Source organism: Carassius auratus, unplaced genomic scaffold, assembly GCF_003368295.1.
Source record: "Carassius auratus strain Wakin unplaced genomic scaffold, ASM336829v1 scaf_tig00023642, whole genome shotgun sequence".
Lineage (NCBI taxonomy): Eukaryota > Metazoa > Chordata > Actinopteri > Cypriniformes > Cyprinidae > Carassius > Carassius auratus.
Window position 1 is genome coordinate 35414 of NW_020525286.1, and position 17786 is coordinate 53199.

Below are 17786 nucleotides of genomic sequence, written 5' to 3' on the forward strand. Positions count from 1 at the left end.
ATGGCAGTATCTCAGTGCATTTAGGGATCTAGATGTGGTGAAGATGACTTGCTGAAGTTCAAACCGAGCATCAGAATGGGGAAGAAAGAGGATTTAAGTGACTTTGAACGTGGAATGGTTTTTGGTGCCAAACGGGCTGGTCTGAGTATTTCAAAAACTACTGATCTACTGGGATTTTCACACACAACTATCTCTAGAGTTTACAGAGAATGATCAGAAAAAGAGAAAATATCCAGTGAGTGGCAGTTGTGTGGACGAAAATGCCTTGTTGATGTCAGAAGTCAGAGGAGAATAGGGAGACTAATTAGAGATGACAGAAATCAACAGTAACTCAAATAACCACTCGTTACAGCCAAGGAATGCAGAAAACCATCTCTGAACACACAACACATTGAACCCTGAAGCATGGATCCATCCTGCCTTGTTTCAGTGGTTCAGTCTGCTGCTGGTGGTGTAATGGTGTGTGGGATATATTCTTGGCACACTTTGGGCCAATTGAGCATTGTTTAAACACCACAGCTTACCTGAGTATTGTTGCTGACCATGTCCATCTCTTTATGACTACAGTGTACCCATCTTCTGATGGCTACTTCCAGCAGGATAATGCACCATGTCACAAAGCTCAAATCATCTCAGACTGGTGTCTTGAACATGACAATGAGTTAAATTTACTCAAATGGCCTCCACAGTCACCAGATCTCAATCTAATAGAGCATCTTTGGGATGTGGTGGAACGGGAGATTCACATCATGGATGTGCAGCCGATAAATCTGCAGCAACTGTGTGATGCTATCATGTCAACTGGACCAAAATTTCTGAGGAATGTTTCCAATGCCTTGTTGAATATATGCCATGAAGAATTAAGACAGTTCTGAAGGCAAAAGGGGGTCCAACCCGATACTAGAAAGGTGTACCTATAAACCAGTGAATTCTTGATCTCTTCTTGGATTATTGAATAATCCCATTTCACTGCTGGTTATATATGCTCTATATATTAGTGTACATGACGAATAAAAACCTTGAATCTTGAATACCACCACCAGTCAAGAAAATCTTCAATACAAAATTAAATGTTAGGCAGCCAATGAGATGCAGGATTTTAGAGTTTTATCATATTATTATTATTAATTAGGATGTCAGAGTTTCATTAATTTAAGTGGGTACAGTATATAAAACATTAAAAATATGGATTCAGTACTGTATGCAAAAAACATTAAAGGCATAATTTGAAAAAAAAAACCAAGTCTTGTGCATCATAGGGAATAATATTCAGAATATTTTACAGTTAGTTTAATACCTTTAGATCAAATAGTGTTGTCGTTTAATGGATTTATATTATTACATACATTAAAAGTTGTAAAATTATAATAAAAAAAAACAGAAAATGGTAATTCCAAAAATGGAGCTTTGTGCAATAACAAGGATGTTATTCTGAACATTTTATTATAGGTTTTATATTCTAATGACACGTAGGTAAATTGTTTAAATAATTAGAAGTGTTTTTATTTAATTTTATTTTTTATTAAGCCTGGTGCAACGTAAAGGGCATATATTTATGACTGAGTTAGTTTAGTCTCAAAACATAGCAGCCGCAAAGAGTTTAATTGACACACACACACACACACAAAAAACAACAAACAAAAAAACACATTGTCCAATGCTTGACTTGCTTGTCAAACTAACTTTCCCGCCGTCCCACCCGGTGCACTACCCTCCTCTCTCAGCTGGAGAAAGTGCCCATCCGCTTATTCTTCTGTATTACACACGACTTTCCGTGTCCTCGGTCTCTCCAGATGTCCGTGGTTAACACCCCAGCTAGCTCTCAGTGGATCTGACCAGCTGTGACAGTGTGAGTGTGCGGCTCAGGTGAAGATGGCGAGGGGACCGTCGCGCGCACCGGTGCTCGTGCTTCTATCGCATCTGTTCATCGACGCTCTTCTGGCGCAGGAGCTGCCCATCACCGGCGTGAACGGATACAGTCTGCACCCACCGTATTTTAATCTAGCGGAGGGGACGAAAATCACGGCCACGGCAACCTGCGGAGTGGACGAGCACGAGCAGCCGATTCAAGACCTGTACTGCCAACTGGTCGGGGGCCCCGTGTTAGGGGACCCGAGTCAGACGATTCAGGTAAAGATGTGCAACACATTTATACTTTTTAAGGATTACATTCCAGAGGTGGGTAGAGTACCCAAAAACTTTACTCAAGTAAAAGTAAAAGTACTAGCCTTGAATAGTTACTTGAGTAAGAGTAAAAGAGTATCGGATAAAAAATCTACTCAAGTAGTTAGTTACTAGTTACTTTGGGTCATATATACGGAGCCTTTTTTTATATAGATATATAGACAAAAAATGTATGTAATGTATGTGTGTGTGTATAAATGTATATATTTCATCAGCCTTTAATCCAATTTATGTAATTTATTATAAAACCCTGTCTGTTTATTTAAGTAACAAATATAGGTGTCATGCCATAACATATTTTTAATACGACTGACTTTATTTTAAATGTGAATTTAACATTGAAAGTTAATGTGATATAAATATTGCTACTAATCTTTCATTGTTCAGAAAGAGAGCAAATAACATTTACATTATTAAACATAATTTTCACTGACAGTCTAGATTTCATTCACTCTCAGAAACTACCATTAAAATCACTGAAACTGTTAACACTGTGAAATCAGTATCTTAATTATAGATTCGTACACACATCTGCACTTTGTTGTTTCTGACGAGAGAATTCGCCAGAAAGGTATTCAGTGAGTGAGCGAGTGAAGGAAGCACCGGCATTTCAGCGATGACTCATCGGAACACCTCTGATTGGCCTGATTGCATTCAAAAGCTCAACAGAACCGTGTGTGATTGGTTAATGCGCAGCGCTGTAAAAACGCGTCTGTCTCTGGCTCAGCGCCAGCAAGCGATCACAGATCTGAATTTAGCAGCTGATGATATGACTTGCTGAACGTACTCGCACTGGTGTGATTGTATTAAAATTAATAAAATCTTAATCGGCTATTCTTTGTCTTTTGGAAGCTGCATTCAACCTGTTATAAGCCACACACGTACAACAAACTAATGTCACAGTGGTATCGTGTACTGTAATCGAATGTAGCCCAAGTTATTACCTGTTAAACAGTAGACAGCACACGCGTTCATCTAATAAGGATCTCCATCGCAAGCAAAGAATAGCCTTTGCAGATTAGCTTTCAATTCAGTGCAGTTCCATAGCCCCGTTTTCAACGCTGCTGATGATCTTAAACGTTACAACTCTGAGTGAACCGCTTCAGACGCTCAGCGCGTTTCTCCAGGGAACTGAACGACTCCTTCAAACTGATTCATGAACCAATTCACTCGTTTGCCAATTGGTTTGATCAAGCCTTTGAACAGAGTTGACTCAAAAGAATGAATCATTCGCGAATGGGCATCGCTCATTGTCGAGAGAAAAGTAGACGGCGCGTTTGGAATAAACTGAAGCATTTATTGCATTAAGATAAAGTAACGAGAGGGGCGTCGCCCACAGTAACGAAGTAAAAGTACAGATTTTTCCCAAAAAATGTACTCAAGTAAGAGTATAAAGTACCCATCTTTAAATATACTCCGAAAAGTATTCGTTACCCCGAAAAATTACTCAAGTAAATGTAACGAAGTAAATGTAACTCGTTACTACCCACCTCTGTACATTACTAAAAATGGATAAAAGAACACTGTTGATGTTAGTTATTTTCAGTTATAGCCAAAATAGGATTGTCTTGGACTTTGTGAAATGCACTTTTTTTATTGTTTTTATACATAAATATATCAGATGCTACCATAGTGCTGAATAATTTGTTCATTTGCTTGGTATTCCAACTGACATGAGGCACGTCCATAAGATTTACTACCACATTTCCATTGTAACAAAAGATGGTTTATATTCTTCTATTTCTTATTTTTTTTGATAGCCTATCAGAGGTGGGTAGAGTACCCAAAAACTGTACTCAAGTAAAAGTAAAAGTAATTCTAGAAATATTTACTCAAGTAAAAGTAAAAGTACTAGTCTTGAATAGTTACTTGGGTAAGAGTAAAAGAGTATCGGATAAAAAATCTACTCAAGTAGTTAGTTACTAGTTACTTTGGGTCATATATACTATTTTTATTTAGATATATAACGTTAGATAAAATGTATGTAATGTATGTGTGTGTGTATAAATGTATATATTTCATCAGTCTTTACTGCAATTTCTGTAATTTATTTTAAACCCTGTCTGTTTACAGATATAGGTGTCATGCCATTACATATTTTTAATATGACTGACTTTATATGTGAATTTAACATTTAAAGTTAATGTGATATAAATATTGCTACTAATCTTTCATTGTTCAGAAAGAGAGCAAATAACATTTACATTATTAAAGATCATTTTCACTGACAGTCTAGAGTTAAATCACTCTCAGAAACTTCCATTAAAATCACTGAAACTGTTAACACTGTGAAATCAATATCTTAATTATAGATTCGTACACACATCTGCACTTTGTTGTTTCTGACGAGAGAATTCGCCAGAAAGAGGTCTCCATTCAGTGAGCGAGTGAAGGAAGCACCGGCATTTTAGCGATGACTCATCGGAACACCTCTGATTGGCCATTGCATTCAAAAGCTCAACAGAATCGTCTGTGATTGGTTATAATGTGCAGTGCTGTAAAAACGCGTCTGTCTCTGGCTCAGCTCCAGCAAGCGATCACAGATCTGAATTTAGCAGCTGATGATATGACTTGCTGAACGTACTCGCACCGGTGTGATAATCGGCTATTTTTTGTCTTTTGGAAGCTGCATTCAACTCGACTCCCCTCTGTTATAAGCCACACACGTACAACAAACTAATATCACAGTGGTATCGTGTACTGTAATCGAATGTAGCCCAAGTTATTACCTGTTAAACAGTAGACAGCACACGCGGTGTTCATCTAATAAAGATCTTCATCGCTAGGAAATAATAGCCTTTGCAGATTTGCTTTAAATTCAGTGCAGTTCCGTAGCCCCGTTTTCAACGCTGCTGATATTCTTAAAGGGGGGGGGGGTGAAATGCTATTTCATGCATACTGAGTTTTTTACACTGTTAAAGAGTTGGATTCCCATGCTTAACATGGACAAAGTTTCAAAAATGCATGCGGCAGGAAGTGAACAACTCATTTAAACTGATTCATGAACCAATTCACTCGTTTGCCTTGATCAAGCCTTGGAACAGAATTGACTCAAAAGAATGAATCACTCGTGAATGGGCATCGCTCATTGCCCAGAGAAAAGTAGATGGCGCGTTTGGAATAAACTAAAGCATTTATAACATTTATTGCATTATGATAAAGTAACGAGAGGGCAGTCGCCCACAGTAAAGAAGTTAAAGTACAGATTTTTCCCCCAAAAATTACTCAAGTAAGAGTAAAAGTACCCATCTTTAAATATACTCCGAAAAGTATTAGTTACCCCAAAAAATTACTCAAGTAAATGTAACAAAGTAAATGTAACTCGTTACTACCCACCTCTGTAGCCTATCTATATAAACAGGTCAGGACAGTCCTTTGGGCTTGAGGAACTGCAAGATCCTGATCTTTTTTTTTTTTTGAGAGCACCTGCTTAAGGTGAAAAAGTTATAAGGTGCTATGGTTCCTCATAAGAGACCCCCACTGAAGCTTCATAAGCAGCAGGTTTATAAAGACTCGACATGGCTTTTTGGCGAGTGAGTGAAATGTTTAAACATTGTAAAGATGTTTAACTATCCAAGATGGATAGTTGTTTATTTGCACACTCTCTCCTTTTACTGAAAGAATTATGCAAATCAGGTAACAGCGCAGACATGCCCAAAAATTTGGTGCCGAATTTCAATTTGCATGCCACAATTTCTAATTTTGCAGATTAGCTTGCACCCGAAACAGCTCTTTAAAATGTCCTACGTGATGAGTTATAACTCTTTTCTTCACTATTTGATCATAATTCAATGAATTATTGTCATGATTGATAGAACATGTACACATCTAAATTGTGGTTATGACACAAACTTAATTTACAGGTAATGTAGCACCACAGCATGATTAGAGCGCGCTGGATAAACTGTGCTTTTGTTGATGGTTAGGTAATAACAAAGTGTCTGTGCTGAAATACCTGTTAAGTGTCTACTGTCAACTGTTTCATGAACTCACCCCAGATAGTATCAATAGGTTACTGTCGTAACCCCGGTTCTCTGAAACATCTCGTGTTCGAGATCCACCTATTGGAAGGGCATCCGTACCTGACCTCTGCAGAAGCATCCAATTGCACCAAGTCTGGCTAGACAGACAGAAGCGTGCAGCCAATGCCAGGTAAAGCCCCGCCCCCTTACCTAGGGGTATAATATTGGCTGCAGCGCTGCTATTCTCCAGTAAGTATATTCGCTTTTCGTGTGGCAAGCGGGGCAAAGCTGATGGATCTCTCCACTCTATGTTTCAGAGAAGGACGGTCGCCCCAGAGAGGCGGTGCCTGACACGTCCCATACTCATGAACCTGTAATACTGATGCACAATCGTGACAGCTGTGCATATGCAGCACATGAAAAAAAAATGTTAGCATCACACACATGATAACCAATGTGCATATAAATACACCCAGAAAAGGAATGTAAAAATGTGCTTATTGACAGGGATGTGCATGGCCAGCCGGCCCATTCACTCCTTCTTCATCACTTCCAACAGGGTTGCAGGGAAGGGCTAAGAAGACCCCACCCCTAAAACCGAATGTGCTACCGAGATACTAGTGACATCCAGCCGGTAATAACGCACAAATGTATGAGGAAAGGCCAATTGGCAGCGGAGCAGATGTCCTTTAGCGACACTCCCCTAAACAAAGCCCAAGAGGTGGCAATGCCCCTCGTTGAATGAGCTCTGATGTCCCCTGGTGGCTGCATTCCCTTTGATTCATAAGCCAAAGCTATAGCATTCACAAGCCAATGTGAGAGGCGTTGCTTAGAAATTGGATTCCCTCCATGAGGGGATGGCCATGAAATAAAGAGCTGATTGCTCTTCCAGAAAGCACTGGTCCTGTTCATATATGTCTGTAAAGCACGGACGAGACACAGAGCATTTAGCCTCTCATCCTCTGGGGAGGGAAAAGGTGGATGGTGAAAAGCGGACAGCTCCAACACCTCTGAAGTGAAAGCAGGGAAGCACTTCGGCATGAAGAACGGATTAGGCTTAAGGGAAACCATATCTCCACTAAGAGAGAATTTAGTGCACGAGGGATGAACCGAAAGTGCATGTAGCTCACTGACACGTTTGGCTGATGCCAAGGCCAAGAGCAAAGCTGTCTTGAAGGAAAGCAGCTTTAGGGAAATACTTCCAAGAGGTTCAAAAGGATACTGAGACAGAGCCTCCAACACCATGGAGAGATCCCACTCAGGAACAGTTCTCCTGATGACTGGCAAGTGGCGACGGGCACCCTTCATAAATCTGCAGATTAGAGGATGCTGCCTGACTGTTGAGCCCTCAAAGCCCACATGACAGGATGAAATCGCAGCCAAGTAGACCTTAATTGTGGAAAAATATTTGCCTTTAGTCACCTGGGTCACCCATACCATGAGAAGACCTGGGTCACCCATACCATGAGTTGCCATATCCTTTACTTCAAGGCCCTAAAGGCCGTATTTGAAGTCGAGCGGGTCGCTCCAATTGTGCCTCATATGCTTAGCGCACACTGGAAGGATGGGGAAGAGTTGTTTCCTCGGACCGGGAGGAGGTCCCAACACTTTTCCGTCGTAAATATCCCTCTCCTGGTCGGTGGCGCTCTGTGGAGCCGGCCACTCAATGTTGAGGCGAGCAGCAGCTCGCTCACACACTTCCAGGAGGATGGACTGAGGCAGGGCTGCGTGGCCGCTAGCCTGGGGAACGCCAGAGGGTGGGATGGCCTCCTCGTCCTCTGAGACCCCGAGAAGGGCCACATCATCCTCATTGCCGGAACCAACCGAGCACGAGGTTGCCCGTGAAGATGTCCTCTTCGGGGAATGTGGGATTGGGCTGGTCAGCCCAAACAAGTGAGGAGGAGCCCCGGGAGGCCCCCGGTAGCACGTCATCGTCACCATGTCCCCCATCTGAGTCAGAAAAACCGAGCTCGGTGCACTGGGTCGCTGCAACTTTAAGACGACGTCTTAAAAGCTTTCTGGGCAGCATAAGGCAATGGCTGCAATTTTCCAGGTTCTCCAAGGCTTCTTGAGCGTGTTTAAGGCCCAAGCAAACCACGCAGAATGGGTGAAGGTCCTTAGGAGCGCTTAGCGCTCTACATTTCCCAGAGAAGCGGTAGGTTTAGAAAGTGACATACCGGAGAAGAAATCGGAAAAATTTGTGGCGGGCAGCCGTGGGAGAGGTAAAACGACGAGAGTGCGGGTGGCTCTGAATGCAGAACACAGCAGAAGGCTGAGAAGATGACAGTCACGTCTGGCGGAGGCTGATCAATCAATATGTCCTCCTGAAGACACGAAGGTGAGCAGCGTAATCCAACCGAACTGTGTCAATGCAGAGATCGCGAGAAGCGAATGTCAACTGGAGAATAGCAGCACTGCAGCCACTATTATACCCCTAGGTAAGGGGGCGGGGCCTTACCTGGCATTGGTTGCGTGCTTCTGTCTGTCTAGCCAGACTTGGTGCAATTGGATGCTTCTGCAGAGGTCAGGTAGGGATGCCCTTCCCATAGGTGGATCTCGACCACGAGATCATGAAAGAGAACAACTAGTTTTTTGACCTTAGAGGAGTTAGTTTCCTCATACAGCTTTTAATTTGTCTAATTAGATCTAAACTAAAAGCAGATCACGTTACAAAAAGGTGTGATATACCAAAGTACTTCTAGAGATATCTTTCAGCTAAATGTTGTGTCTTCCTGTGTTATCAGGGCCAGCACTGTGACATCTGCTCCTCTGAAGACACTAACAGAGCGCATCCCATCAACAACGCCATCGATGGCACCGAACGATGGTGGCAAAGCCCTCCGCTCTCCCGCAGTGAAACCTACAACCAGGTCAACGTCACTCTGGACCTAGGACAGGTATGTTTCCGGTGCACTCCTTACATTTGTCTAACTCCACACACGTGTTCATATTATTCAGCGTACAGTAGAGTCATCTGATACTCGGCTGCAAAACGACCCTCCCCATCACAACCACAGTCCATGTCCCGCTTCTCTCACTCACTCTCTTTTTGGTTTGTTAAATGACCCTAGACACTTTTTGGTTTTTGTGTCAATAAACCAAATCATTTGAACCAATACTTTTTTTCTCATAGTGACCTGAGATTCGATAAGTGAGCTGAGTAAATGTAGTATTTCTTAATTTAAATGCAAATTATATTTAGGTTGTAAATGACTGAAACTGTAAATGTTAGAGATGCACTACTGATGTATCGGCTGCCAGTATTTTAGCCGATGCAAAAGCTAAGCTAAAAACATTAAGAGTACATACACAAGCCGAAAATTGTTTTCCACTTTACTGTGGGACCTCTCCTAGTCAAATGCTCATTGTTAATGTTACCTCATTTATGTGTGATCCTTCAGGGCACATTATTTTAACATCACTCAGAGTATAGTATTAAAGAAAAAAAAAACTCTGTCTTGCTGCCAATGGCACTTAAATGCCTGGGAAATAACCACTAATTTACTAACTATCTAAGCCAAAACTTTCTGAAGTATTCAGACATCAACCTGTAACTATTTGAGGAAGATCATGGATGGATCCCATCCCATCAGGAAACAGGTCAAAATTATACCCCACACTTGTTTATTTTCTTCTATTTCTTATGCATGTTTGTTCACACAAGTGAAATGGCTTGTGCACAAGTTTGCACTTGTTCGCAATTTCTCAGAAGCATTTCAACATTTGTAGACCTAAAAATACACTTCTTCCAAACCACAGTAGAAATCTTTTGCCCTTTTCTGGGGCCCTTTTGTTGCATATAAAAAAGACAAAGTCTAATCCAGAGCTGCAATGTACTCTGTTTGAGTGTATTGTGGGGGGTTGAGTGGGACTCAGTGGGGACTAAAGTGCCCCATTGTGTGCCATGCGTGGAGATGGGCATGATATCAGTCGTGGGAGCAGGACAGAACTAAAGTTTTCCTGTCATCTAGTAAGGACTGAGTTTAGCCAACGGCAAGGCAGTAGAATTGGATCTATTGATCTCTCACTTATTTTTACTCTCTCTTTTGGTCATTAAAATAGTCAGTTGCTCACCCTATCCTTGCCTGGCATCAGTTTTCCTGCCATTGTGTAGGGATCATGTGATCATGAGCTATCTTAAAATGACTGTATGACTTACTTTTTACTGTGGAACACAAAATAAGATATTTTAAAGAATGTTTCAACTCATTTTGTCCATATAAGGAGTCAGTAGGGTCCAAAATAAATTCAGTTCCATTGACTTTCACTGTATGGACAACACACTTTTCACAGATGAAAGAAAGTTTTCAAGTTGGAAAATGAATAGATTTTTATTAAAAAAAGCAAACAAAAAAATGAATACATACAATGACACAAATTTTCCACTGACAGTGCATTATGCTTCATTATATTTTTGAGGCGGGAGAATTTGAGATGGCATGTTGGGGGCTGTCATTGTTGTTTTCAAACCGAAATGTGGCACAGTTCAGCAACGCCCCCGATTCCTGTCGAAACCTGTTCCTTCGTGCAGTTGAGAAAGAAACCCACCTCCACGTCTACAAGGCCTCTCAAGCTGGGTTTTCATCACCCTGCTTTTATGCAAATTTTTAAGTAAAGTATCGCATCAGAATCAAGTGATGGAAACACTGAATAAAAAAAAAAAATGCCTTAATTTGCAAGAAAGTTTTTATGCTTGCTTGAGGTGGTTTTTGACTTGTAAGAAGAAGGGTTAATGCGAATAATGTGAGATGGAAATTCATTTTGCGAATAAATTCCTCCAAGCGCATCAAAAAAGACTTTGCACTATGGAACGGTAAATCCTGACTAACCAGCGGACCGATCTTGTTCCACAGCATCTGAAATGTTATATGGTCACTCGAAAGTGCCCGAGCAAAAACTGTCATCAAAGTATTTCTGTATAATTGCCTCGCAGAACCGTTAAACCACTGCATTCCCGAATAGCAGCATCCACCTCTGAAAGCAATTACCGCGTTTATTGTGTTTCGTCTGCTCGTTCTTATGTGCAAGTAATTTATTATATAGAAAAAATTATTATATTCAGAAGAACATGGTCTTCTTTTTTAATGAAATACCAATGTTCATACAGGCTATGCATACTTTATAGCAACTTGTTTAACATATTCTTAATTCTTTCAGGCAGACTTATTTATTTCTATAAATAGATTTAGATTAATCTTTAGGAATATTAAAGTTTTCAGTCAAGAGCAGTGTGTGTGTCTTTTGTTATTTGATTAATCTTGATGACTATGTCAATAGCAACTACATAATGCTGCTATCCCTTTAAAACCGAATACACAGCTGCGATGGATACAATGTACTGATACACGCTCTCCCCTCGCATGTTTTAAGTTTTATGCGACATTGCAGCAAGTGTACGTTAGCTTATGTCCCGACGACTACGCATCTAACCTGAATAAAACCCTTACCAAATTGTCCCTCCCTAACATTTTCATCGAGATTTTTATTGTTTGACGAAAATGTAATTTACGTCATAGTTTTTGTCATTCAAAAAGAGTTTGTGTTCATTTTCATCTCGTTGTCATCAGTGAAAAAAAAATTATTTACAGAAATTATGACTAAAATTATTTGTCAACGGAATGAACACTGCATCTGACCAAAGCTGAGGCAGTCAGAATAAGACAAGGCGGGGTTTGAAAAGAAAAAGGAATTTGGAATTTGCTATTTAATGCGGGATGTCACAAAGTTTGGCAAATTTGGAATCGCGGAATGCAGTAAAAATGGAATTTGGAACGCAGAATGTCATGAAGTTTGGAAAATTTTGGATGAATTAATCAAAAATGTAACTGTAGGCTACACTTAATCAAATCGTGTTATTGACTTGAGTCTGTGAATATTAAACCACAAAAAGACTGCTATTGAACAAAAAGTCCTGCAGTTATATAGCCTTGATCAGATTTTCAGCCCAAATCTGATTTTTGTACAAATCCGATTGAAATCGAAAAAAAAAAAAAATCGTGTTTAAATTTTAAGTTAAGTTTTATGAGATAATAATTAATAAAGATCTTGCATCTGATTTATGATGTTGTTGTATCACTTAAGTGGTCGGTCATAGCTGTTCCTTCTTGATGCGGATCTAGACCACAATTTAAAACTGGTTGCAGTTGAGACTGAACCATGTCTAATATAGCACTATGGGGATTCATGGTGCTGAATGATTGGGCATCTGCCTTCACCACATCTAACCTCTCAGTGAGTTCCCAGAGGAGCACAAAAGGCTTTCCAACTGTGCTGGGTTGGATGGCGCTGGCTCTTGTTTCCTGCTTCCTCTTTCAGGACTCTTCAGTGGCAGAGGAGCTGGGGGACCACCAATGATTCAATACCTTTAATGCTTTATTAAGGCTATACACAGAGCCCATACATTTACTTTTATTTAAACACTTCACTGAGCAGGACAGGGAGAGAGACTTCATGAGTTGCACTATCAATCTCAGCTTGTCCTACTTTGATGATTTAATCTGGAATGACACAAGTCATTGTCTTTATGATTGAGTCATTGAATCATTCTTTTTTTTTTCTCTTTGTGGTCTTCAAATACTAAAACTTCATGGACGTACCTGAATCATGTTTCACTTTATTTAATTTTTTTGGAAGAGCCATGAGAACTCTCTTTGAGTCCAGTGTGTGTGTGTGTGTGTGTGTGTGTCTGTATGGAACAAACACAGTTAAGACACTTAGCAACAATTATCCACTTGACCTCACAGTTTATGAAAGGCAAACACAGATAGCCCACATCCTCTGATCTTCCCATGCCAATGGAACTAGAAAAATGCCTGTTCAAGAAAAGGTTTAGGATAGTGATAATGATGATGGAAGCAAGTAGGATACAGCAAACTCATTTTGCATAAAGTTTAGTAAAAACATAGTGAGTTTCAAGTCATAGCAAAGAATGTAGAATACCCAAGTTTTGAATGGTAAGTTTTCAGAGGAATCCCTAATCAATATAACTGGAAGGCTCAAATGATCCCAGACTTACAGTAGTCCTTCTGCAGGAAGGGAGGATGGGATTCAGGTATGTAGAGCAGGTGTTAACAGATGACCATCCTTCAAACTCATCTTACCCCCCTCATGTGCCTTAGGGCTGATAAAAATAACACACACACACACACACACACTTGCATCTAAGCTGCCCATCCAACATTCCCAGGAAATGAAGTGTGATTATGGGTGTCACTGGTGACATCCCTCTGTCTAGAAGGTGAGAACTGATGAACAGCATGTTGTTTTTCCATACTTTCTGCAGGAATGATGGAAGCTCACATGAGCACAAGAGCTCTCTTTTCAGTGAGGGCTTATGACAGTTTAGATGCCTTTTAGTGGCGTTGTGGTTTCTGAACATTCTGAGGATGTGGACAGTGAGACACACCTGTTGGTGAATGGTGTTATTATTTATGAGATGTTTGCAGCTCTGGATACTTTTATAGCATGTGATTTAATAGTTTTGATGCAGTATGTTGGAGCCGACTGTTACATTTGTCTAAGTGTGCTTATAGTTCAGTTCAATTACGTGTACATTTAGATGCTCATGGCTTAAAGTAGGATTTTAAACTTTTTAAGTGGCTCAGACCTCTTAAAATATAGAAAGGGCTATAGACATGTTAACAGCCTTTACTCAAGTCTTCAGTGTCACATGATCCTTCAGAAATCATTCTAATATGATGATTCGCTGCTCAAGAAAAATGTATTAATTATGTTGAAAACAGTTGTGCTGTTTATAAATATATATATTTTTGTGGAAACTTAAAGTTAAATTTTTTATCAATCTTTTATTAACTTATTGAGATTTTTGAAACAAAATCTTATTGGTGCCAGACTTGTACTGTGACTATGAATACAGCATGTTTTTTCTTTCTAACATGCTTTCTTATAATAATGGAATATTATGTGGAAAATGTTTTCTTTTCTGTCAAGTTAATGTGTCATTTTCAGTTAAAATGTATTTATATAGCACTTTTCATAATAAATATATTTCAATGCAGATTTACCTTAATTAGTGTGCAATTTTAGTAGTATGCTAGAGAGCAATTAATTTATTTTGCTTTTCTTTTTCTTTTTTTTAAAACCTTTATGAATAGTTCAATTTAAAATGAAAATTCTGAAGATTTAAAAAAAATACTTTTTTTGTGCTTTACTTGAAAACGTTTGGGATAAAATATAAACCTGCAGTCTGCAGAGATTCGATCAGCGTAATAGAAAGCTATGCAGGTCTTATGTTTTGTCGTGATTTGGTATTTTGTGTACAGATTAGCAGTGTCTGCTCATGTTCACACATGCTCAGATGCTTACAGTAAACAGAGTTCAGAGTTCTGGACACCCATTAATGCACGTGTAAGTATTAATCTTCAAAATCCTGGTTTGGAGTCATAGTTAGCTTATTTCATTTTCTCTCAGTTGACCTGTCGGTAAGCCCCGCCCCCCTTAGTTACTGTTGTGAACTCAGACAAACAGTCTTACAATGACAGCTGTCAGTGTGAAAGCCTTGTCCCTATATCTTTTTGGGAAATGTTGGACACAGAAGGACCACCATTCAAGTGGGACTTAAATATGCCTTGGAGGAATATATAATTTTAAAACTAATATTGTGGGGATTCATTTGGAAGTGAGGGTTTACAGATTGCAATGCAAGCGGGAGAAGCGTCATGTTACATTCTTCACGATAGCAGATAATGACATCCCGGATCAACACTGTTCATGTATCACAGGGTACGATTAAATTAATTTACATTTAACCAGTTTAATATGAAGAGACAGTGAAATGTAGACCTTTATTTATGTGATTTTGCCCTAGACTGTACAAGACTTGAGAACTTGAGAACTTGAGAAACCACAGGCACATCGTTTTTCCAGTTTTGAAGCATAAACCCCATAACTAAGATGCAAGTTTCTCTATGGGACCTAAACTTACCTACAGAGTTCAGCTCCCTGTGCAACTGATACTCGACTGCCATTGGCTCATCTGCATTCAAGGGGAGGGGCTTACCGATAGGTCTTGTCTTGTCTTCTGTCTGCTTTGCATTATCTCTTATCTTAACTCATTATTTTGTCTTCTCTTACTTACACCACAGCTTTGAGAAGCCAGAAATTCCTTATCTGTACCCATGTGCCTCTTGACTTCAAGTCTTGACTTGATCTTTGTGGGTCTTTTATAAGTTCTTTCTTTAACAAAATTTTCATGTCCATGAATAGTGGTGTTTGCTAAGTATCATTATTACTATTACTCACACTTAGGCTTAACAATTTCAAGAAAGTAAACAATAAGGTGTGCAATTGTTTGCCTTTGTTGGACAATGCAAAAAAATCCTGTTGCAACCATCTAGAACAACACCTAGAGCAACCAAAATCTATCTATCTGTATCTATCTATATACAGTATATATGACACGCACACCCACACACACACACGTTATATTATATTAACATTACCATATTACCTTCATGTGGTTTAGTTGCATTGACATTGCATTTATTGTGAAGATTTTTTTATGTTTTGTTCTTTTTTGTTTGCATTTTTATGGATTTCTTTATTTTCAAAATACATTTTTATTTATTATTTTATTATTTAAATTTAAAATTAATTTAATAATTCATAAAACTACTATACAAATCTACACCTTCTATAAGTATTTAATTATTTATTTATTTATAAAACATTGTTCTCTTCTCATCTGCTCTATATATCTATAAATTGCTTGTGTTGTTAAAGTCACTTTGTCTCTGAATATTGTGTACAACATAAATTAAATAAATGACCAATTATCTTTTAAGGCCCTCACTAAAATATAGGCTAATAAGTTGTAAAAGAGTATAGATGAGGGTGAGGGGCATGAATGTGACGTCCCTCTACATACTGGATCTCTGTCACGCTAAAGCATGTGCAGACATGGTTTTTCAGGTGCTCGATGATTGACATAGCATTCATGTGTCCTCTGACTATGTGCTTCCACTCTTATCACACACAAAAGCAAATTCAGAAAGCATTCAACAGAGGAATTTTTGCGATCACTAAGCCCAAGGGAATCTGGACATCTCATTGAACATTTCAAACACTGACTTCATGCTGCAGCAAACCCATCCAAACCAAACGAAAAGAGTCCAGTTATGTCCATGTCTTTGATTTAGTCACAGCGGGAGAAAATCTGTGAACCTCAGTGACTTTTATCAGTCCATCAGTCACGTAAAAACAACATTGCTTTGGCATTGATATCAACTCACAATCATATCTGACTCTTATTAATGCAGGCTCATCTGTTTTTGAGCTTGTGTGTGATGACTTCATGTGAAAAGTTGCTGGAATTTCATTGGCATTATTCATATAAGACATTATTCATATGTGGACCTACACTGAAAATCTTTTTATTCTTGCCAGCTTTTCCATGTTGCATATGTGCTCATCAAATTTGCCAACTCGCCCCGGCCGGACCTGTGGGTGCTGGAGCACTCCATTGACTTTGGGAAAACATACAAGCCGTGGCAGTTCTTCGCCTGTGAGTATAACTGAAATGAGCATTTTATCATTGTACTTGGCTGTTATGCACTTTATATCGTTTCTATTAATTTCATAATTTATATAAATTATATTTATACTCATATGTTGTTAATATTAATATATAATTTATATTAATTTATATTTTATTTTTTTATTTTTATTAATGGTTATTAATAATAATTTGAAATACCTTTGTATTATGTTTTGTTTAAACATGTTTATTAAAATGGTTATTTTCTATTTATGACGTTTAAAAATCTTCATAAGTTACTATTACAGTACAAGTATCAATATTAACTTGTGTTTCCTCATACTTTCACATTCTTACATGGAATTGTCATTAAAGATATTAATAATCGAATCAAAGTCCATTAATGTTCAAAGTCCACTAATTTACTTAAAGCCGACATGAAACCGAACCACAAAACCAGTCTTAACTGAAATTTTTCTGAAAGCTGAATAAATAAGCTTTGCATTGATGTATGGTTTATTAGGAGGACAATATTTGGCTGGGATACAACTATTTGAAAAGCTGTAATCTGAGGGTGCAAAAAAATCAAAATACGGAGAAAATCTCAGCTGAAGTACAAATTAATTCTTAGCAATGCATATTACTAATCAAAAATTAAGTTTTGATATATTTACCGTAGGAAATGTACAAAATATCTTCATCCAACATGACTTAATATCCTAATGATTTTTTCCATAAAAGAAAAATCGATAATTTTGACCCATACAATGTATTTTTGGCTATTGCTAAAAGTGTCTTAAGACTTAAGACTGGTTTAGTGCTCCAGGGTCACATATGAGCTATTTCCTGGTGAAACAGCTTCTTGGAAAAAACTTAATAAAATAGAGCAGGACTTTGTCCAGGAATTGATTTTTGGATTTTATGTGAGTGACAGAGATGTCGTTGCAAGGGAAGTTTGTTTACGCCTTTGTTTTTGCTCCAGCCTCTAAGACAGACTGTATCGAGCGGTTTGGCCAGAGAACTATCGAGAGGATCAACCATGATGACGATATCATCTGTACGACAGAGTACTCACGCATTGTCCCTTTGGAGAATGGAGAGGTACAGACACAGACAAACTCTGCCCCAACACTGACTTCTGCCCA

The 17786-nt window shown here is 38.8% G+C and overlaps 1 protein-coding gene across 1 annotated transcript in view; it reads left to right on the forward strand.

Moving 5' to 3' along the window:
• Nucleotides 1-1694: 1694 nt before the first annotated feature.
• LOC113077976 (laminin subunit alpha-5-like) overlaps nt 1695-17786 on the forward strand; it is a gene marked incomplete at its 3' end in the record, with an annotated part of 46119 nt that continues 30027 nt past the window's right edge. The window contains 4 exon segments of the mRNA XM_026250230.1: nt 1695-2130; nt 8891-9043; nt 16551-16668; nt 17624-17742. Of these exon segments, the coding sequence (XP_026106015.1) occupies nt 1873-2130; nt 8891-9043; nt 16551-16668; nt 17624-17742 (648 nt within the window).